Source organism: Echiichthys vipera (assembly GCF_963691815.1).
Source record: "Echiichthys vipera genome assembly, chromosome: 1".
NCBI classification, from domain to species: Eukaryota; Metazoa; Chordata; class Actinopteri; order Perciformes; family Trachinidae; genus Echiichthys; species Echiichthys vipera.
The window spans coordinates 22,261,973-22,282,061 of NC_139826.1; the positions used below are offsets into that span (position 1 = coordinate 22,261,973).

General features: G+C 40.7%; 1 protein-coding gene across 1 annotated transcript; it reads right to left on the reverse strand.

Moving 5' to 3' along the window:
• Positions 1–4,719: 4,719 nt before the first annotated feature.
• On the reverse strand, positions 4,720–19,965 carry fes (FES proto-oncogene, tyrosine kinase; the record flags this gene model as incomplete). The annotated part of the gene is made up of 18 exons (XM_083914072.1): positions 4,720–4,919; positions 5,087–5,209; positions 5,306–5,463; positions 7,990–8,113; positions 8,252–8,346; positions 8,516–8,634; positions 10,041–10,094; positions 10,306–10,428; positions 10,577–10,786; positions 11,707–11,790; positions 12,925–13,120; positions 15,846–15,968; positions 16,126–16,245; positions 16,344–16,481; positions 17,068–17,251; positions 17,353–17,449; positions 18,488–18,661; positions 19,741–19,965. The coding sequence occupies 18 exons, from the start codon at positions 19,963–19,965 to the stop codon at positions 4,777–4,779; spliced, it is 2,490 nt and encodes an 829-aa protein (XP_083770198.1). The 3' UTR covers positions 4,720–4,776.
• Between the last annotated feature and the right edge of the window lie 124 nt (positions 19,966–20,089).

The window sequence follows — 20,089 nt, forward strand, 5'->3', positions numbered from 1 at the left end:
CAATCATGTGCAACTGATTGTTGTAGCAATGCTTTTGAAATAAACTAAGCCTATAGTAATACACTTTGTAGCCTATTGATTCAAGGAAATAAACTGCCAGAACGAGCAGGTTGCACATTGATATGATGTCTGGAGCAACAGGAGGAGTGTCACTAACCACAGAGGAATTTCCTGGAACAGAGCCACATGAGCAGCTAGATATCACACAGATATGAGAGCGTCAGGCAGGCGGCTGTTTTTCTGTGACAGAAAACTCCTTTGCACTCCGATCTGACATTTAGATAACCCCCGTAAGAGCGTCTGAAGAGGAGACACAAGTTCTACTTTGTCATACAACATCTTTGTCTCTCACATGGTTCATCATGTGACTCCAAGGTCACGCACATGCAATTTGCCTCGTGGGCCTTGTGTGTCAGCCGCACAGGTGACTCTTAACAATCGACACTACATTCCTGGTTTAAAAAGCCACTTTCATCTTTTATTCTTTTCACTAAACTTGTATTTTGTTTGTTTGAATTATGTGCATTACTGAATAAATACTTGAAACCAAATTGACATTTGCTTCTTCATGTTGAATTTGTATTTTTTTTCCAATTCAGTCTGTTTTGAATACTGAATGCAACTATTTCAAACATATCAACTTCAGCACAAACTTACAAACAGTAAGTGGAAATGATCTGGCATGATATACATGTGATATATATTATATATTGGCTGATGATGAGTTTTTAAATACTCTGAACTGGTCATATTATGTTGTAATTTGATTTGTTTGTACTTTTGCACTGTTTGTTGTTATACAGATCATTGCCAAGTAAGACGATCAATATGTGCAAATATACTTGGCAATAAACCAGTTTTTTTTTTATTCTGATGTGTGCAAGAAATGTATCTGGAGGCCTTTGTTTTTGTCAGATTTGTCCTGAATATAATAATATATCATGCAGCAACTTGGATTCTTATACACTTAATTATGATTTACTGGGTGGCATAATTAACCAAAATCTTAATGCAGCAACTGTGTCATCACCTGTGAAGCTTTAATATCCAGTTTTCTTTAATTCCCTTTTAAGTCAATCTTATTCCATACGGTCTGACCATATTAAATATATATAACCTTAATTAAATATTCAGTTAAATATGTATAATTTAAAAACAAATGTAACCAATATTCTGCCTGACATGTTTGGTATTTTGGGAAACCCCTGAGAGACAGTTCTGTGGGTTTGAACAAGGACTGGCTGCACATCTTGGGTTTGTGTTGACTGCTCCACTGGCAGGACAGAGGGATTGTATAGGTGTTTCATCTGCTCTGTTCTCTTGGAAGGTCATTACTGAAATGACATGTTTTAGTCAATTTATTAAAGCACATCATATTCATATTACAATCCATTTCTCCGCACACATAATCACCGACCTGTCAGAGCTCCTGTTGCTGTCGATGACACACACCTTAAACTTCTTTAACATCAATAATCTCAATTGTTGAGATGGAATAAAACATCCAGACATACTACATGACATAAGAAAAATAAACATTTGAAATTCTTGTCCAGTATGATTTTGCAATTTTATTTTTAATTCAATTCATAATTCGTAATTTTAAGACACAATAGGAAAGAAAAATACTTTGTTTTTTAATACAAACTATAGATGCAAAGCTAATTAATCACTTTGTAATTGTGTTGTTTTCAATGTATTAACTGAAACAAATATAATTATTCCAGTGGCACACAGTCCATACACTCAACAAGTGTTCTGACAGAAAGCAAGACTGGGAAACAAATAACTAATAGCTGCAGTGCAGTATAATTGTTTTACTCTCCCAGTATTGTGTCCCTGTGAACTGAAGCAAAATTTATAACTAACATTATTTTACATTTTGGTTTCTTTTTTCCCCTTGTAAAGTAGATAAACAGTTGAATGCATTAATTCTAAAATAAATCAGCACTGACATTGTCACTCGAAAATAAATCATGCCTATTATCTTTGAAATGCTAGAAAAAAAGTACAAATAACTTCTGGTTGTTTTGTATCACAGTCATGAATTTCCATTTATGATATTTCCAGTATGCAGGCACACATACTTATCAGAATATCAGAATATTAAGCACATTGTAACATCAGGTAATGTAATTTGTATTTTTGTGAACACAGTGCATTGAATGTTTCGACACAGACAGGGTCTCTGGCACACTTTGTATCACGCTTCACAGGGACAATCACCACAGTCTGTAAACACTACTGAATGAATAACATTTGCTTAGTAAGTCATCAAAAGATTAAAAAAATGAATGCAATTGTAAATTGAACAGTAAATTACAGTGAGTATCCAGAAAGAGAATCAAATGTAATTTAGGGTTGAATTATTTTCTAAATCAATTAATTAACTGGTCAAATTTTCCATCCAGAGCAGCTAAATTTAAGTTTTTTTAAGGTGTATCTTCTGTTTTTACAATGTCTTAGCTGTATGTTTTGTTACCTTAACGATTGCAGGCCTCAACGTCAGGTGGCAACTAAAAGCTACAGAACCAGATAGACTGGTGAGGGGGTTGAGTTATGGAACACTTGAGCACTCAGTTTGAAAGAGCTACATAAAATAAATCATACCTAAGTACCTTCGGCCATATGAGTGATGAGTGACAGGCGCCACTCCTTCCTCCGTGCGGTTATTTGTCAGTGTAGAAAAGACTGGGTGTATGTGACATTAATTGGACATATTCCACTTTTGTAAATCATTGTGGGGTGTAAATTTTCAGTATGATTTTGCAGTCCCACAGTAAGTGACATGGATGCGTCCATTTAGGAGTTTTTAATGTACTCCACTTCTTTTTTCTAATTGTAGCACTTGTAGAAACTTTTATTAAGTAAACTTTAATAAAGAAGTTGAACAACTTTGTTTCAAAGCTCAGCACCTCTGCACTGAGAGTTTCCTGTTTTCATTCTCTGTGGGATTAATCTCAAATTGTAAGTATAAAATATCTTATCACTGAAATATGAAAAGGATTATCCATGCTAATTATACTAATCCATAGCAAATAGGATATAAATCACACAATGTGCACATCACTTCAAGAACAATTACAGTCATCTGAGCCAATGATATTCATCAGCACCTGGCTTCTGTGATGTGTATCAGTTCAGTGTAACCTCTCCTTGACATAACACACCCACACAGCCATCATGATGAGACATGTCAGTGTCACTGAAAAATGTCCCAGGGCTTGTCTGACAAATGCCTGAGACTCCAGGTGAGGGTCAAGGTAAGGTGTATGCTGTTTGATATAAAAAAGAGAGTCATGTTATTGTTGAATGACCAAACTAAACTTGATGTGGAGCATTTCTAGACCAGCCATGATCCCCTAATAGTTTTTCTTTTGTAATAATAGAAAGCTACTGATACAGTAGTTTACTTTCATTGGCTTCTTCAATCCGATCATACCAGGGCACTGTCAATTCCAGTATGATCAGGTGTTTTGAAGCCTCAGAGGGGATCATGTCTGGCCGGGGAGATGTTGATGCAATGTGTTGCGGAAACCTCAGCTGTTTTCCCAGGTCAACGTGTAGCTGCCTGTTGTTGTCTGTGGACATGCTCGGGGTCTCTCTTCAGCTCTGATGAAGGTGACTGCCTTCTTTAGACAACAGTGGTGTTTGCTGGTGCTGATGGCTGAGGCTATGCTCTGAGCAACTGCTTTGAGTATCTTGTCATGGCGCCAGCAATATCGACCTTCAGCCAGGGCCTTTGGGCAGCTGCTGAGGAGGTGCTCTAAGGAGCCTTGACCAGAGCAAAGGGCGCATGAAGGTGTCTTACTCTTCCCCCACACATGGAGGTTTGCTGGGCTAGGGAGGGCATCGTAGACTGCCTGCACAAGGAACCGGACGCGGTGGAAGTCTGCATGCATGATGTTTGACCAGGTGACTATGTCCTCCCACCTGGTCCATGCTCCCACTGCCCTGCCCACTCGCTCTTCCTCCAAGCCTGCTCGGACCTCTTCCTGGAGTAGGTGGTGTCTTTCTTTGCCCCAGGCCTGGCTGACCCCCATCAGTGCCTTTTGCCTTAGGCGGGACTCTGCCACCTCCACTGCCTTTGTTGCCTTCCACTTCCTTCCTGTCCTAACTTCAATCTCGGCTGCTGACACCTTACAGTCCCTGAAATCTCTGTACTGTAGGGCTTCTCTTGTGCAAGCCACCTTGAGTACTTCAGTAAGCTAATGTGTAGGGACTCTTATCATGCTACTGCAGAGGTTTGGTGTTATTTGTGAGCAGTATTAGTGGTTAAAAAAATCTGTTTTAATGCGTTCACTGTGCTGTCCCGTGTTAATCAGTGTTAGCTGCGTCCAGCTGTTAGCGACTGTTAGCGACTGTCCTGGATTTCTCCGTTAATAGTTGTTACAGGAAAAACAGTTATGGTAATAATATATAGCCTATGTTCTATTTATAGTAGCATACACCTGTGCTGTCTCAATAGAGACAGATATGTTGAAGAAAACCTTCTGTTCTCAGGAGGAGGAGGAGGAATGACAAAGCAGACGAGGCAAGAAGAAAATAGAAAACGATAATGCTGCCATCAACTGGGCCACTTATATTTTACAAGTCCTAAAACTTATTTCCAAAGCACAGGGGGTACAGTTTTAGTTATTTCTCATGTCTCTTGAGATTTGTTTCAGTGTTCTCACTGGACTTTTACATCTTTTCTGATGGAAAGAAATTAAAAAAATTACAAAACAATTCAAACGAACAGAAGACTTCAGTACGTGTCAAATAAACAGGCTTGTATTATGTAACTTTGTTGTATATGCCACTGAGCTCAGTCCTAAGTTTCTTGAAAGACGGTCTATGTCTGGGTTCGTACTGCCAGCAGCTGCTCATAATCCTGGAGATTTCCACAGGGCAGCCGTTTGGAGCGGGCATACGGTATCCTGAAACACAGCCAAACAGGTACTTATATCATCTTAGCACGCTTTACGCGTTTTCTGAAGGGTGGAATTCATAAAAGGCATCTGTATTAAAGTCAAGCACCAAGAAGGAGCAGGAATCTTCTTCAACTGCCTGTGAATACAAACACATTGGCTTATTTTGTCCTTACCTTTCTCCACCTCGTCTCGTGTCTGTTGGTTGGTCATGCTTGTGTAGGGCGTCATGCCCATGGAGAAGGTCTCCCACAGTAAGACTCCAAAGCTCCAGATGTCACTCTCTGTGGTATAACGACCTGAAAACACCAGCAGGGGGCAGCATTAGCAAAGGCACATGTATGGCAGAGAGAAACGGGAGAAGTGTTTCTGGTTGTGACTACAGCCTGGTGTACCATAGTTCAGTGCCTCAGGAGCCGTCCATTTGACAGGGATCTGTCTGAGGCTGCCCTCTGCAGAGTAGACACCATCATCTTGCTGACGGGACATCCCAAAGTCACTAATCTTCACCACATTGTGTTCTGCAACCAGACAGTTTCTCGCTGCTAGGTCTCTTAAAAAATTAAAAAGACAGAGGGAGAAAGATGCAAGAGCGATGTATGTATGAAAAATGGATGCAAAAGAGACAGAAAAGCATCATGCTCCGTGTATAAAAAAAAAAATTGAAACAGCGAGAGAACAGACTAAAAGGAGTGAGAGAACAGGCGTAGACTGTTCTTGTCGTATCTCTAGTGTTGCATGTGAGGCACTGTGATATGCAGAGTTACAGGCTGAGCAGCTACCAGCAGCCTGCTCTCATCTGTCCCCACTGGCAAAAGCATTCAGTGCTTCTGTAATGAGCCGGGTGTCACAACCTCATGTCTTCTCCGGAGTACTGACAACCTCCACTGATGCCTCACCCAAAGTACCCTAATCACTCTCACACTGCTAATCCCCGAAAACACCACAGTTTCAATTTTAGGTTTTTCTTTCTTTCAAATACTTTCACAACATATTCTTGATCCCTGCTTTTTCTCATCTCTCTTTTAATAAATGCTTTGATAGCAAGATTTGGGCATAGATTACATACAAAACCTCACGTTTGTTTGACCTTTATAATCAGTTCACTTTGAGCAGGTTTCGTCACTAGAGAGGTATTTTCACATTCCTCTCCTGAAGGAGGAGATATCTGAGCACTTCTCTGCAATTTGAAATTCAAACGTATTCCAGGCAAACTTTAGTTCGTACGTCACTAATCCATAAATCAAAAACAGGGGAACAACTTCAACAAAGCAGGCAAGATGCAACATTTCTCATTGAGGGAGAACCAGTAGATGTGCTTCCAGTTCCATCTGAGTTTTGTTTTTTACTTTCCATGTGGGAAATCCATGTTGAATAAAATATGAATCAGAGGTATTTTTTAAGTACTTTAAAATGTGTCTGGAGTGGCACTTTAAGAAAAATGTTCATCCCTCACTTTCAATTGCCTGTTTGACTGCTACATCAACATATGGGGGAAGTGCAGTTTGGTTCACAGTTGGATAACGTGAATGTTAGGGAAGTAAATTGTGGTATCATGTCCCATAAAGACTTTGAGAAAGATTCATCTGCCTGCAGTTTGTTCCACACTTGTTCTTGTGGAAACAACATCATACTCAGGGCGGGAGTGGGATTAATTTTCAGCCCTGGCGTTTCATGCCTCAGATCAGCCCACTTTAGTTAACAACCTCCTGTATTATACCGGAGATATATAAGTCTGACGGAGAGTATCTATGTCTCCAGGGTTCTCTCAGGGTCCTATGTCCCACAACTCAATAACCTCTTATATTTAAATGGTTTTATGCTTTCAGCAATGCATTTCGTCTTCAGGCAAATGTTCAGTGAATGTCACCTCCAGCCTACAGCCTACAGATGTTATACCCAAAACCTAGATCCTCAAGTCAATGTTCTTATATTTAGGCATTGTTGTCTCCACGGTGGCTGAACAGATTTTTACCATTCATACTGCATTTTAAATGTTCCCCCCTAATTCTTTTGCAATTGAACTGCAAAAATAGAGCTTACCAATCTCTTATAATGAAGACACTTGGAACGTAGGGATGACCTCATGACTTGACACGTCAAGTGTCTCTGACTAAAATTATCCTCTTAGCAATAGCTTTTTTTTTTTAGAAGGATCGGAGGGAATAGAGGATTAAGCTGTACTTAAAAGGTTGATAGATACCAAATAGAAGTACACCATTTGAGAGCTGAAGACTGTGTCGAGTGCACTAGTCATACATTTGTAATAAACATTGATGTTTAGGCACCTATTCAAAAGTTTCATATGTATAAGGGCTTAGAGTATTATGATGCAAGTATATGAAGGCCAAACTTTTGACATTTGGAGATCTCTGTAAGCATTTTCTGGCGATTAGATGTCGCACTTCTGGAAACTAAACTCAGAAAGCCCCTTTATTATCAAGGGATAAAGCCATCCATCCTCTGAATACCCTTGGTATCTAGTTTGCGGTTGTACATTTTCATGAGGCTGTGATTATCCTAGAGGTCACAGCAGCTTATTTTATACAGTGAAGTCAAGTTTAGAGAAATGGTCTCACTACAATGAAATGGCTACTATGGGGACTAACACCATCAAAGTGAATACAATTGGGCTCACTGAATCCACAAGAGTCTCAGCTTTACAGTCAAACACAATAACACATTCGTACTGCATCAGAAAAACTGCATGGGATTTTCATAAAGTGAGCATGTCTATAAGGGGGAGACTTGTGGGTAGCCATAGAACCCATTTTAAGTTAGAAATCTTGAGGGCAGAGGTCAAGGGACCCATTTGAAAATGGCCATACCAATTTTTTTTCCTCGCCAGAATTTAGTCCTACGTAGTGTTATTTGGCTGCAATCCCGACAAGCTAGCTTGCTTTAAAATGTAGCCTGATACATCCTCAGCTGTTAAGAAGTTATATAAAGGCACAATCTTACCTGTTCTTAATTTAATTATCAGACCTATACAATACAATAATATATTTGTATGAAATATTGTACAAATTGTATAAAATCGCATCATATTGTACAAATGTTGATTTATTGATTGACAAACCTGTGGATACACTTCTTGCTCTCAAGGAACTCCATGCCGGATGCTACATTTTCTGTCATTTTGACCAACATCTTCGGCTTCAGACTGTGACTCTCATGCCGTAAGAAAGTGAGAAAATCACCACCTTATGAAATGTTTACAGAGAGAGAGAGAGAGAGAGAGATGTGAAGGAACAAAGCAGGGAAACAATGGTAGAGTAAAGTTTGAAGCTGTTAAGTAAATAAGTTGAGAGATATAAAAAGTTAAAGAGGATCATATTTACCTTGAATGAGCTCCATGATGATGTAGATGGGCTGTTTCTGAGTGCACACTCCAATCAGCTTCACAATGTTAGGATGGTCGTACTGCTTCAGGATCCTGGAAAGCACAGGGGAGGAGGTGTGTGCGAGTCTGTTTGTGTGTGTGTGTGTGTGTGTGTGTGTGTGTGTGTGTGTGTGTGTGTGTGTGTGTGTGTGTGTGTGTGTGTGTGTGTGTGTGTGTGTGTGTGTGTGTGTGTGTGTGTGTGTGTGTGTGTGTGTGCACTAACCTGGCTTCCATGAGGAACTTACTCTTGTGCTCTGGGGCAAGGTTCTCTTTACAGGATTTCACCGCTACAGGAGTGTTATCAGAGCGCAAACGGCCACTGTACACTTCTCCAAAGTTACCCTGTGTACCAACATGATCAGTTTGTTTTTTTACTTTCTCTTCCAGCTAGCAGGGGGACATATCTGTAGATCTTTTCTGTGACAAACCATTACCATATGTACACAATTTTCTGACGATTTTAAATGAATTAAGAGATAAACGTGTAAAACCATTCTAAACTCTCACAAAGGAACACTGTGTAAAATGGGTAGATTGTTTATAGAAAGTGTTTTTGGCTGCTATTACTGTTCCTCCTGCCCATACCTGCTGTGAAGGGAAGTGAGTGATGGGGAACTAAATCTACAGCTCTCCTTCTCGCGAAAAATTACTCTCTAAAGTAGAGCAGCAGCTTGTATGAGCCTTCAGCAGTCTAAATGACACAGACTAAGTGGAAATCTTCCACCGTTTCCAAGGACAGTGTTTGCTTGCTGAGCCGCAGCAGAGGGATAGTAACACAAAGAAGCATGTTTGTACTAAAAACTTCTGAAAGACACACATTTTATTTGAGTAATTTGCACTCATGAAGCCTCATGCTATCTTTACCTTAACCTATAATTAAATCTATTTACAAAGGGATCTCAGCCAGTATGGAGACGAGAAATCATTACAACAAACACTACTCTTTCAATGTCCACGTGGGCAGGTAAGTATTCATTCATAAGACATACTTTATAAAAATGTGAACCTATCCTTTAAAGTGGCAGTAAGATCTCAAGAGCACCCATTGAGCCCCGATGATATAGGGCTTGTTGTGACCAAGCCCCAACCACAGCAACTTCCTGGCTGATCCAATAAGGAAGTGCCAAAAAAAAGGCAGGCTTTATAATAGAGCAGTTTCTCATTGACCCCCATGTTAAACAGGCCGTTTTCACGGCATATTTAAACCTATCTAAGGCCTGGTACAAAAAAAACATTTTAGTTTGTATGTTTAGGTCATATCTCCATGACAACATTGAGGGGGGTGAATTTGTTTACAGGCTAGTTTTTATTTTTATTGGAGGTTAAAGTTTATGAATAATTAGGGGCGCTGCCTCTTGAGTGACAGTTAGCCGCTGGCCCTCACTCGGAGGTATACGTCAGCCAGATGGATGTATGTCCCTCCCCCCCAACATGCACTTTTTTCTGTAAGAGGAAATGAGGCGGAGTCAAAGTCTGACACGATGGTGACTCCCGTAGGCGAGTACGATTGGATCAAGTTGAGAGAACGGACCTCGACAGAGAAGCTACGTCCATTTTTATACAGCCTATGGTTGTGACTCATTCAGCAGGTCTTCCTTGCCCTTTGACCAAACTTCCAACTAAGTTAATATGTCGACAACAGTCTCACTCAGAGACAGACAAGGCTAACTGTTAAAAAGCATTAAAACAAAATCAATAAAGAAAATGAATGTCTGCATTTCTGTTAAACAGATGTTAAGTGTACCCACCCGTCCAATGAGAGGTCCCAAAATAATATCATCATGTTCCAGGACCCACTTGTCCTAATGGGGTTAAAAATGAACAGCAAGAGATGTGTATTAGTTCTGTTTTAAACTGTGACACCAGTGAAGAAGGAGTGAAAATTAAAGGGAAGAGTTTTTGAAAGAAAGATCATAAGAGAACAAGTTTAGGTTTGTACGTGTGCTCATCTGTGACGAACATGGGCGCACTTTAATTACAGTCAGTATGTTGTACTGTGTATTAGAGCAGTACCTTCACTACAGGTTTCTTCAGCACTATGTCAGACCTCTTGGTGATGTGTTGTCGTGAAGAAAGCAGATGATGGATCAGCTGCGGAACACTGTGGAAGCTTTCTCCATCCAGACGGTACAGATTCTACTGACACAGATGGAAAACATACAGGAACGGGAAAATGTTGACGGCATAATAAAAAAAACGTATATATCGAAATAGCCTTTTAAATTGTTAGAAGGAAACAGTACTTTTTCTGCATACGTATTTAAAAAGATGTGATGTGACTTACATCCGTGTTCTGAATGAGGAAATGCTTGCAGGATCTTTCCCATTGCACAGAGAGCACATAACCCTGTTTCTCTTGACTCTTCCTCACCAAGAATTCTCCATCATTCTTCAGCAGCTGCTGGACCTCCAGTCTGGGAATGGCTCCGTGGTACCAGTCCTGCTGCCCCAGAGGTCGATCCACCTCCGGCACCGGGTTGAGGGCCGGAAGCACCTGGAGAGAGAAAGAGAGAGAGAGAGAAAAGCAGAATCCTTAAAGCTAAAATGAATAATAAAACAATAAAATGTAATGGAGGGTGGATTTTAGGGTGATTTTGCAGAGAATATACTTCAAAGGAGAGTCTGAAATACTTTGAAGTCTGAACTGCACCACCTTCCATGCCTCCAGGCAACTACAGAGTTGGGAACTGGAGAGTGAGAAGTAGTTCACACTTAAAGAAAAACAGCGAATAATGCCTGAAGTCCAGAGCATTATAGACACTAACATTTTATTTGCTCAGAATTATGTTTTATAGCATGAACACAGCGTTTTTTATTTTTGTTAAGGAGTAAAAACTGAGAGGCTGACTGCACAGGGTCTTTTCCCATTGAGACTTTGTGAGCAGCACAGCTGGGTCATGACTCTGTCAGTCCAGGATGATTAAACAGCAAATGCAAACTGGCTGCCTGAGAGGTAAATTTAGTTTGAGGTTAGGTAGAATTTTGAAGGTAGTAACTTTGACCTCATTAAGTGAAACGGTGCTTTCAAGAGCACAAGACTCCAAAGAAAGAACATGTGCCTGAGTGAGCTCAGCCATGCAGCGGATACACTTTCTCCAAAACATGATGAATTGTTTGTTGTGTGGTAAGAGGTTTGAGTGCTCAAAAACAAACTGCAGTTTCAGTTTAGGGCAGGGAGGTGGAAGAGTGAGGAGGGGAAGTCTTTCCTTTCAAAATGTCCTTCAACAACATACTAACAAAAAGATATTGTTCTGTACAATGTGAACAGTTCTGTCGAACCACTTGTACTCCATACATTGTTGTTCTGTGTGCAATTATTTTTATATAACTATGTATGTATGTATGTATGTATTCATTATTATTATTGTTATTATTAGGATTATTATTAGCATTATTATTCAGTACTGAACCTACCTCCCATTTGGGTTTAAACAGGCCACTCAGATTATTTAAGATCCCGTCCATAAGAAGTTTGGAAGGTGGTGGAGTGCTGCGGTCCTGAACAAAAGAAAAGATCCAGAGCACATCATGTTGATCAGTAATAATAGGCCTGAATAATAATTGGCAAACATACATTTAGTTTATCTAATGTTACTATCAAATTAAAAGCAATAAATGCAGAAAAAGTACCAGGGTTTAGATTGGTCCCATATAAGCCTCACTTTCACTGTGCAATTCTATCTACCACCTTTTTGTTTATTTGTTTTACTGCACAAAGGAAGAGGAACGTGCTAGAGTTGTGCCTGTTCTTATTAAGGTAATCAAATGAATAACACAGAGGCTTTGTAGATTGAACCATGATGGCAAACTACTGTATTTTGCCTTCCCCATTGTCAGCAGCAGCACATTAGAGTGTCACTACTTTGTTCTTACCTTTCACAATGAACAAAACAGCTCACAACTCAACAAAATAGCTCACAGTAGCTATAATCTGGAAGCGTGAATGGTGGACCGTGGAACAACCGGAGTAACTTAGGAAACTCTAACATTATCCAGTGAAAGAAAAAGAGCCCCACGGATGGAGGAAGAGGGAGAGTGATAAAAGATAAAACGTTCTTTCTACTAATCTCTATAAGCCAGGTGTTTCATGCTGTCTTTATTATAGCAATGACAATGGGTTTGTGGTTCAGATTGTGATTCTTACAGTTGTTTCTCCCTTTGGACAGTAGTCAGGCTGCTAGTGGTAAAATCATAATCATGAAAATCAACAACAGAAAATATGTTTTTACCTCTTTCACCAACAATACAACTTGGAAACATTAGGGGGGAATCCTATCTATCTCCACATTAAACGACTTGTAAAGTTATTATGGAATGACGTTTTTTTCGTGGGTTTTTTTTCCAGGTTCTCCAGCTTCCTCCCACAGTCCAAAGACATGCAGGTCAGGTTATTGTTGACTCTAAATTACCAGTATGTGTGAATGTGAGTTTGAATGTTGTCTGTCTCTATATGAGCCCTGTGATAATCCGGCGACCTGTCCAGGGTTTACCCCGCCTTCCCCCAGTGTCATCTGGGATCGGCTCCTGGATGACTTATTATTATTAATTTGCTGCTGTACAAAACAAATTAGATTAGGAGCTTTTAAAAAAAAAAGACAAAAGGTAGGAAAGACTATGGCAGGGAGATCATACGTTGCTTGTGTTAGATGAAAGTGAGCCGGTGTCTGGGTCCAGTTTCAGAGCGCAGGGAGGTTCTTTGGAGCCCAGCTGGTCCAGTTTCTCCTTCAAAAGAAGCCTCTGAGCCTCCAGTTTGGCTCGAACACCCTGAGATAGAGCAACCTGCTGGCGGCACTCCTCCATTGCATGTCTCTTGCTGAGCTGGTAGACCCTGGATGAAACAAAGAGCAGAAGTATATGTCAGGGAAAGTGAATTATTTATGTGTGGGACCTTTTCAGTGTGAGCAACACAGAGGGTGGCACAAGATAATAAAACATCACAAGTGACGCAGATAGACAATACAAGACCACACAGACATCAATAAGACGTATGTCTGTTTGCAAATGCTTCCTGTTGACTAATGTAGTCGACAATAAGACTTCTGCAGCGACAGCTTAGTCAGCCTTCGTTCTGGATTGAACCCTAAAATGACCCAAGTGTCCTGAGAGTGAGGTGAAACAAGACTTCTAAAAAAGATGCTGAGATTCTACTGTGTGTCTACTGCTACAGTAAACACACGGTTCAACAGAACAGGAACAGTGCATGGGTGGATTAACCTTTTAGAGGACACCAGGGGAAAATGTTCCTGTTGAACCCTAACTGACCACCTCAACCGCTACAGTGTACTCAGTACTCCTGTGTTGCGGAAGTACTAGTGGCCCCGAGTGTTCAGTGAGTCTGTTAAGTTGGTTGTAATTTCATAAAAGCTGCAGTTGGCAAGTCTGGCAGATTGAAATCACTCAGCCAAATTTCTAATGTTTACAACTCTCACGCCACTCCCCCACTACCACCGAGATCCTCCGCTCCCTCCCATCGAGTTAGTGTCAGTGCGCGTGCACCAGATTCCTGTGAACACGCCCGTGTCTTCTCTCATCAATAAACGGCGCGGAGTACATGCTACACGGCGGTAGGCTGGCTAGATAGCAATTGCTAACGTCATTTAGCGCGTGCCTCGCTTGTGGCGTGTGCAATTGATATTGTAACATGTGCGAGGGGGGAGGGAAGATTTGGGATTTGTGCACGAACTGTGCCTGTCAGCTTTCACACAGCCCTGCGCTGAGTGGACCGGATGATACGGGCGCTGTGGATTTTTGCAAAACAAACAACATGTTCTAGGTGCACGTAGAGGCACATTTTGTTTCTAAAACCAGATGATTTATGTTGTTCTATCGGAGCATAGTGTTGAAAAATGTTGCTGACAGCAACTTTAAAATGATGAATTGATTGAAAGGAAAACTATTTGGATAATAATTAATTGCTGTAGTCATTTTTTTCAAGTTTCTCAACTATGAAGATGGAGGCCCTGTTTAGACAAAGACGATCTAGAAAGGAAACGCAAAGGTGGCGTTGCATTCTCACTTTTTATTTTACACATTTAGACAGGCGTCTTTGGGGGGAAATCTATGCGCATACACTCATGCAAAAAAAGGGGGGAATTGGATGTAGTATGCACGTCAGGTGGCTAGGCGGTGCTGTGAAGCACTGCCACACAACACCAGCCAGAGCTTGTGCATGTGTAGAAACTTCCTTCTACTTCTCTCCCTAATAGCGGAGAAGCAGGACACCGTACAGTTTGACAGGAATCTGCAGCACGGTCTGCAGCCTCCCACCGAGGCAACTTTAATGTCGGACTGATGGAAATAAGTCCGCTTTTTTTTTTGCTTGTTTCAGCGCCAAAAACGCCATCGCGGCCTAAAAGAAAGGCACATCAGATAAAATATTATGTCGTTTTCTTCCGGGAGCATTGTCATGTAAACGGGGCCCCCCTTCACTTTTTCCAAACTTTTTTGCATTATAGACTTAGTTTAAAATAAATAACACCCATCCAAGACTGTAGCTTCATACATAAGAGGAATCCAGGCTGCAATCCCTTCCAAAGGTGCTTCAACAACGTACAGAGTAAAGGGTGCATACATTTTGCACATGATATGTCAATTTCTTTTTTTTGAAGGATTTTTGGCAGTTTTTCAAGCCTTTATTATATAGGAAAGACAGGAAATGGGGTGTGAGAGAGAGGGGGAGACATGTAGCAAAGGGCCGCAGGTCGGAGTCGAACCTGCAGCCGCTGCCTCGAGGACGTGGGGCGACTGCTCCAACCACTGTTCCACCGGTCGCCCCAATATTTAAATTTCTAATTTTTTATAAATTTGCTAAAATTTTGAAAAATCTGATTTTGCTTTGTCATTATGATGTATTGTGTGTAGACTGATGAGCAATAAGTATTTCATCTATTTTAAATCAAGCCTTTAATGCAACAAAGTTTGGAAAAAGTGACGAGTGACTCAGTGAAAAGTGACTCAGATTGATGATAAGTAGGAACCACAGTGTACTACAACTTCCTAAAGGTAACAGATTCTCACCTACGAGAGGTCACGCTAGGTCAACCTGATACAGCATGTCACTGTTGATTTGCAAAATGTTTATTCAAAAAACAAAACTAAAGGGCAGCATCACCTCTACTCCCCTCACTTACTACACCCCCACCACCATTTGTGCTCTCCAGCTGCTTTAAAGGTATCACCTTTTTGCAAATAAACATTTCAGTTGTCCTCCAGGAGTTCGTTAATCTCTCCCACAGGACTGTAAACCTCTAACACCTTCAGACAGCCTCATCAACAAAGACAAATGAGGTGATCGAGCTACATAACTCTAACCGTATCGCTGTATTATAATCCATAAGGCGCTTACATCCCCCTGAGACCACACTGTTATTGTTATTGCTGTTGCCCAGCCAAGAGCACGCTGAACTCTCCCGATGGGAACGGCTGCCTGCAGGGACAAACTTCAGTAATTTGTCTTCACGGCTACCAAAGGTGATGTGTTTTTACGTTGCGACCTCTGTGACCTCTGAAAGTCAGAGCATCATTTATGGTGTTTGTGTCTTTTCTCTGCTCACCTCTGGCCCTTCTTGACACCGCCCCGCTCTGCGTCCAGCTCCAGCTCCAGCTGTTCGACTGAGATCTGCTGAGAGCCCAGAGTCCTAGCCAGATTCAGCAGCTCCTCCTCTACCGCAGTCAGTCTGGGAGTAGCAGAAGGAAGAAGTAATTTATGCAAATTAGTCAGAGGAAATAGGAGGTAAAAACAACAGGGATGGTGAGTAGGAGGAAGTAGTTGAGACACTAAAAAAGAAAATTAGAGTTCAGTCATCTGGATGAGATTGGATCGTTTGTCCTCACTTGTGCTGGACTGTCTCAAGCGTCAGGTCGTTCAGTTCAATCTCTCTGGGATGCAGCTGCTCAGTGTCCTCCAGAAGACTGCAATCAAACTCTGCACAAACAGGAGTCTCCCCTACAGACCTGCAAACACACAGACACACAGGATCATCGCTCATCAGCCTTAGCTTTCATGACTGCATTTTTTGCCATCTGAGAGGAAGGGTTTTCTCTCAGTCTACCTGTTTTGTTGGATGAAGCTCTCATATTCTCTGTAAGGATCGATGGCTGTCAGAGCAGAAGATATCTCCCTGTGGATCCGTACCACCTCATGATGGAGGAGTGTAGAAATGTCAAAATATTCCTGCAAGATTTCCTTTCTGGTTCAGAGGTCAAGGATATCACATGAAAAAAAAATAATACAAGTCATTTTTGTACATTTTAGCCACAATCGAACCAGATACAATACATTATTTTAAAGCACGACATAAGAATTCCCAGGTGTCATGCCAATCTACTTTGAGATAAACGGTCCATCACAGTAAAAACATTTTGTTGTTTGAATTCTTGTCATATTTGTGGTTCTGTCAAGCAGGGCCTGTTTTGAAAACACTGCGTTCAAACAAGCGATGACATCTGAGATCTGACAATTGCTGTCAAACATTCAATGAATGAAACTACCAGATTCAGATTATGCTTTCCATTTTGATCTTCATACCTATTTAAAAGACATGTTCTAGGAATGCATAAATAAGTACAAGCTGTCAAAACAGTCACTACTCCAAACTGCATGACCAAATCATTTTAATATAACTGTTCATTTAATAGGACAAAAAATGTGCTTGAACTGTGGTGTAGCTGATTAAAAGATACTTTTGAAGTGTATGAGTTAAAAAAAAACAGAACAACAGAAACACCGCAAAGTAACACACACACACACACCCTCTGTAGCAGATGTTATCTTACAGTATGAGCACCATCTCCTGCTGCAGAGTCTGCAGAGCGCTGAGCAGGGCGGGCTGGATCTCACTGTAGTGCTGCTGATGGTAAACTTGAGCAGCTCGCAAAGACAACACATAGTCATTATGCAGCTCATGAAGTTTCAGCGAAGCCTTTATGTAACGCTCTTTAGCCTTGTCTCGCTCTTTATCTGCACACACAAAGGAGGGTGGCACATTATGTCATGGTGGACAAACAAGCACACATATCAGAATGAAACTTTTCAGAGAAGCATGTGATTTGATTTCTTACCTTTACTGGCCTCCTGGTACTTCCTCTTAGCCTGAGCTGCATCTCTCGCTGCCTGTCTGTAGCTGCTCTTCAGCCTCTCCAGCTCTGTCTGGGTCACCTGAAGCAGCACAAACATATGGAAAACCTTAGGTGCAATGACAGGCTTCATTTTGATTTACTGCTATGTGTGTGGTTAAAAGCTGCCTTCTGTGAAATGTTCACACCTGACACAGGAAGTGGATAGTAGTCATGTATATTTCCCTGCAGAGGAACATGAGACATGAGAGAAAACATAAGAGGAAATGATCTGACCTTTGTTGAGCTGCTGGTGCCAATACTTTACAACTCCAACTGTTAGCATCTCTGACATTGTTGTTCAGTCACAACCACAACATAAAATATATCTTTTGTACCGCAGATTGATTCATACAAAACCAAAGCTTTCATCTGCACAATAAGATAAGGCAATTAAAATAAACAAACTGCCAGACGGCCAAACTGCAACCCAATATGGATCACTGAAAATGAACACATCATTTCCCTGGTGTAATTGGGTAATAAAAACAGTTGGGGCAGGCAACAGTTTGAGATTGCATCAAAATGCATTTGCACACACTCTTTCCAGTCTATTGAACCTCATTTCATTGGACTGCTGTCTATTTATAATGTTGCCGCTGCAATGCTCATCGGCATATCAAGATGATATACTTGGGAAAAATCAACAAATAGATTTCAAAACAACAACGTCTGCTTTCATTCTTACAAGAATAATGCCATCTACATTAATACTTACCTTAATACCTTTTTATATACTGTAAATAATGGTCATTTAATGTGTTTGAAAATACCAGGGCATCCAGAGGACAAGGGGAGTAGTAATGATGATGTTAACTTTGACATAACATTGATCACTTGAACACCATAAAGTCTTTGCTGCTCAAAATACTATTTCAAAAGTCCAACAGTGTTTCCAAATTTAATTCAGTGTTGCTTCATAAAAACTGAGATGTGGGTGGTATTTTTAAGTGTATCATTGTTTAGAATGCAAAAAAGGAAACGTACAAAAAGTTAAATTCCAGCAGCATTGGATCATGGACGACAGTAGAACACCGTAAGTTGTGGTGTATTTGAGTTTATGTGCGTGTTAGTCACACACCTTGCTGAGCTCCTGTCTCAGTAGGTTCCACTGCTCTGTGTAGGTTTTGCGGAGCTGCTGTTTGTCTCTGATGAGCAGCGTCAGTTTGCTGATGGGACCATTCAGCAGATCCTCAGAGCGCTTCTTCATCACTTGACTAAGGAAGTCCGTCTGAGAGACCAGAACACTCCACGACTGACAGACAGACGGACGAGACAAAGGACAGAGAGAGAGAGGTCATTCAAACATAAGAACAACATACATTTTAGCCTCTGTTTTGTTTCTTAGTTAGCAATATATCTAAAAAAAGAATCAGTCAAATTTATCAGACCATGGTCCAGCTCTTTTTCCACAATTTGGATTTATACAGTATAAACAGTATAAAACTCTTTTAGGAGATGTTTTAGGACTATTTTCTGTTAACGTCATAATGCTTCCTGTAACTGGTAGCATTCATGACTTGACATTTTGCAAACATTTAAGAAAGCATTGGGCAATTGCAGCCACATTTTGGATAATTGTGAGTGATATACATAACTTTTGCATTATTTTAAAACCTACAGGCAATACACATTTCACTGGTTGTAACTCAGTGGCCATGGTCTGACATCCACACAGATGTGATGATCAGATATACTGTAGATCTGGATCCATACAGATAAAATACTTCCAAGCTTTTCTTTTCTTTTCTTTTTTTTATGAAAGTAACAAATTTAGAGGATTGTGAAGCGCTGGTGGTTTACTCTGTGTTCTTGCCTTATTTGGATTTGAGAACTTATTTCAACAATTAAATCATTTTAAACCACAGCAACTAGAAAGAAAAAAAAGGTTAATTGGTACCTATGCCTCCAGCAAAACGTCAGAGAAATGGATAAAAAAATGCTTTTAAGGAGGTATTTTGGAAACCCGGAGCCATTTATATATAGTGTATTTTGCATATTGCAAATTCCCACAATTACCTAAGAATATGTGGATTTTTTGGAAGTTTTTTTTAAGCTCGGAAAATAAAACACAGTTGTGTTGATAAGGGAAGTGTTTTTTTTCCCAATATGACCTCATATTACAGTTTAATTCTGTCAGATATTGTATATCTATGTGCATAAATAATTAAATAAAAAGATTTTGGGGGGGGAAGGAGGCAAATCTATTTAAGTTCTTTATATGGGAAACATTTATGTTGATTTCCTCACCTTCATTTTAAAAACTAAATTCACTAAGTCTTTGGGACTTTGTGCATAATGCAGCGGTGGTGATGATGATCTGTCAGACCTCACCTTGTTGAGCTGGCTGATGTAGTCCTGTCCTGCACCAGGCTGAGGCCGGTCCAGCTTCTCTGCCATGGCGGCCATGTGGTGCAGCTGCATTGAAAACTCCCGCTCACTCTTAGCCCGCTGACCCATCCACCTCTTCATGACCTCCATCAGGTGAAGCTCTGAGTCTAGTAGCCGCATGACAGCAGCATTTGCCTGCGGACACCGCAGGTCCTCCCCAAAACCCATCTTAATATTTATATATCTCGCTGCAGAGGATTCTTTGTCCGCAGTAAGTCCTCCAGCACCTTTGTGTTCTCATGTGCAAGACAGAAACAGAGTGGTGAGCTGAAGCAGCTCCCAGTGACCAAGA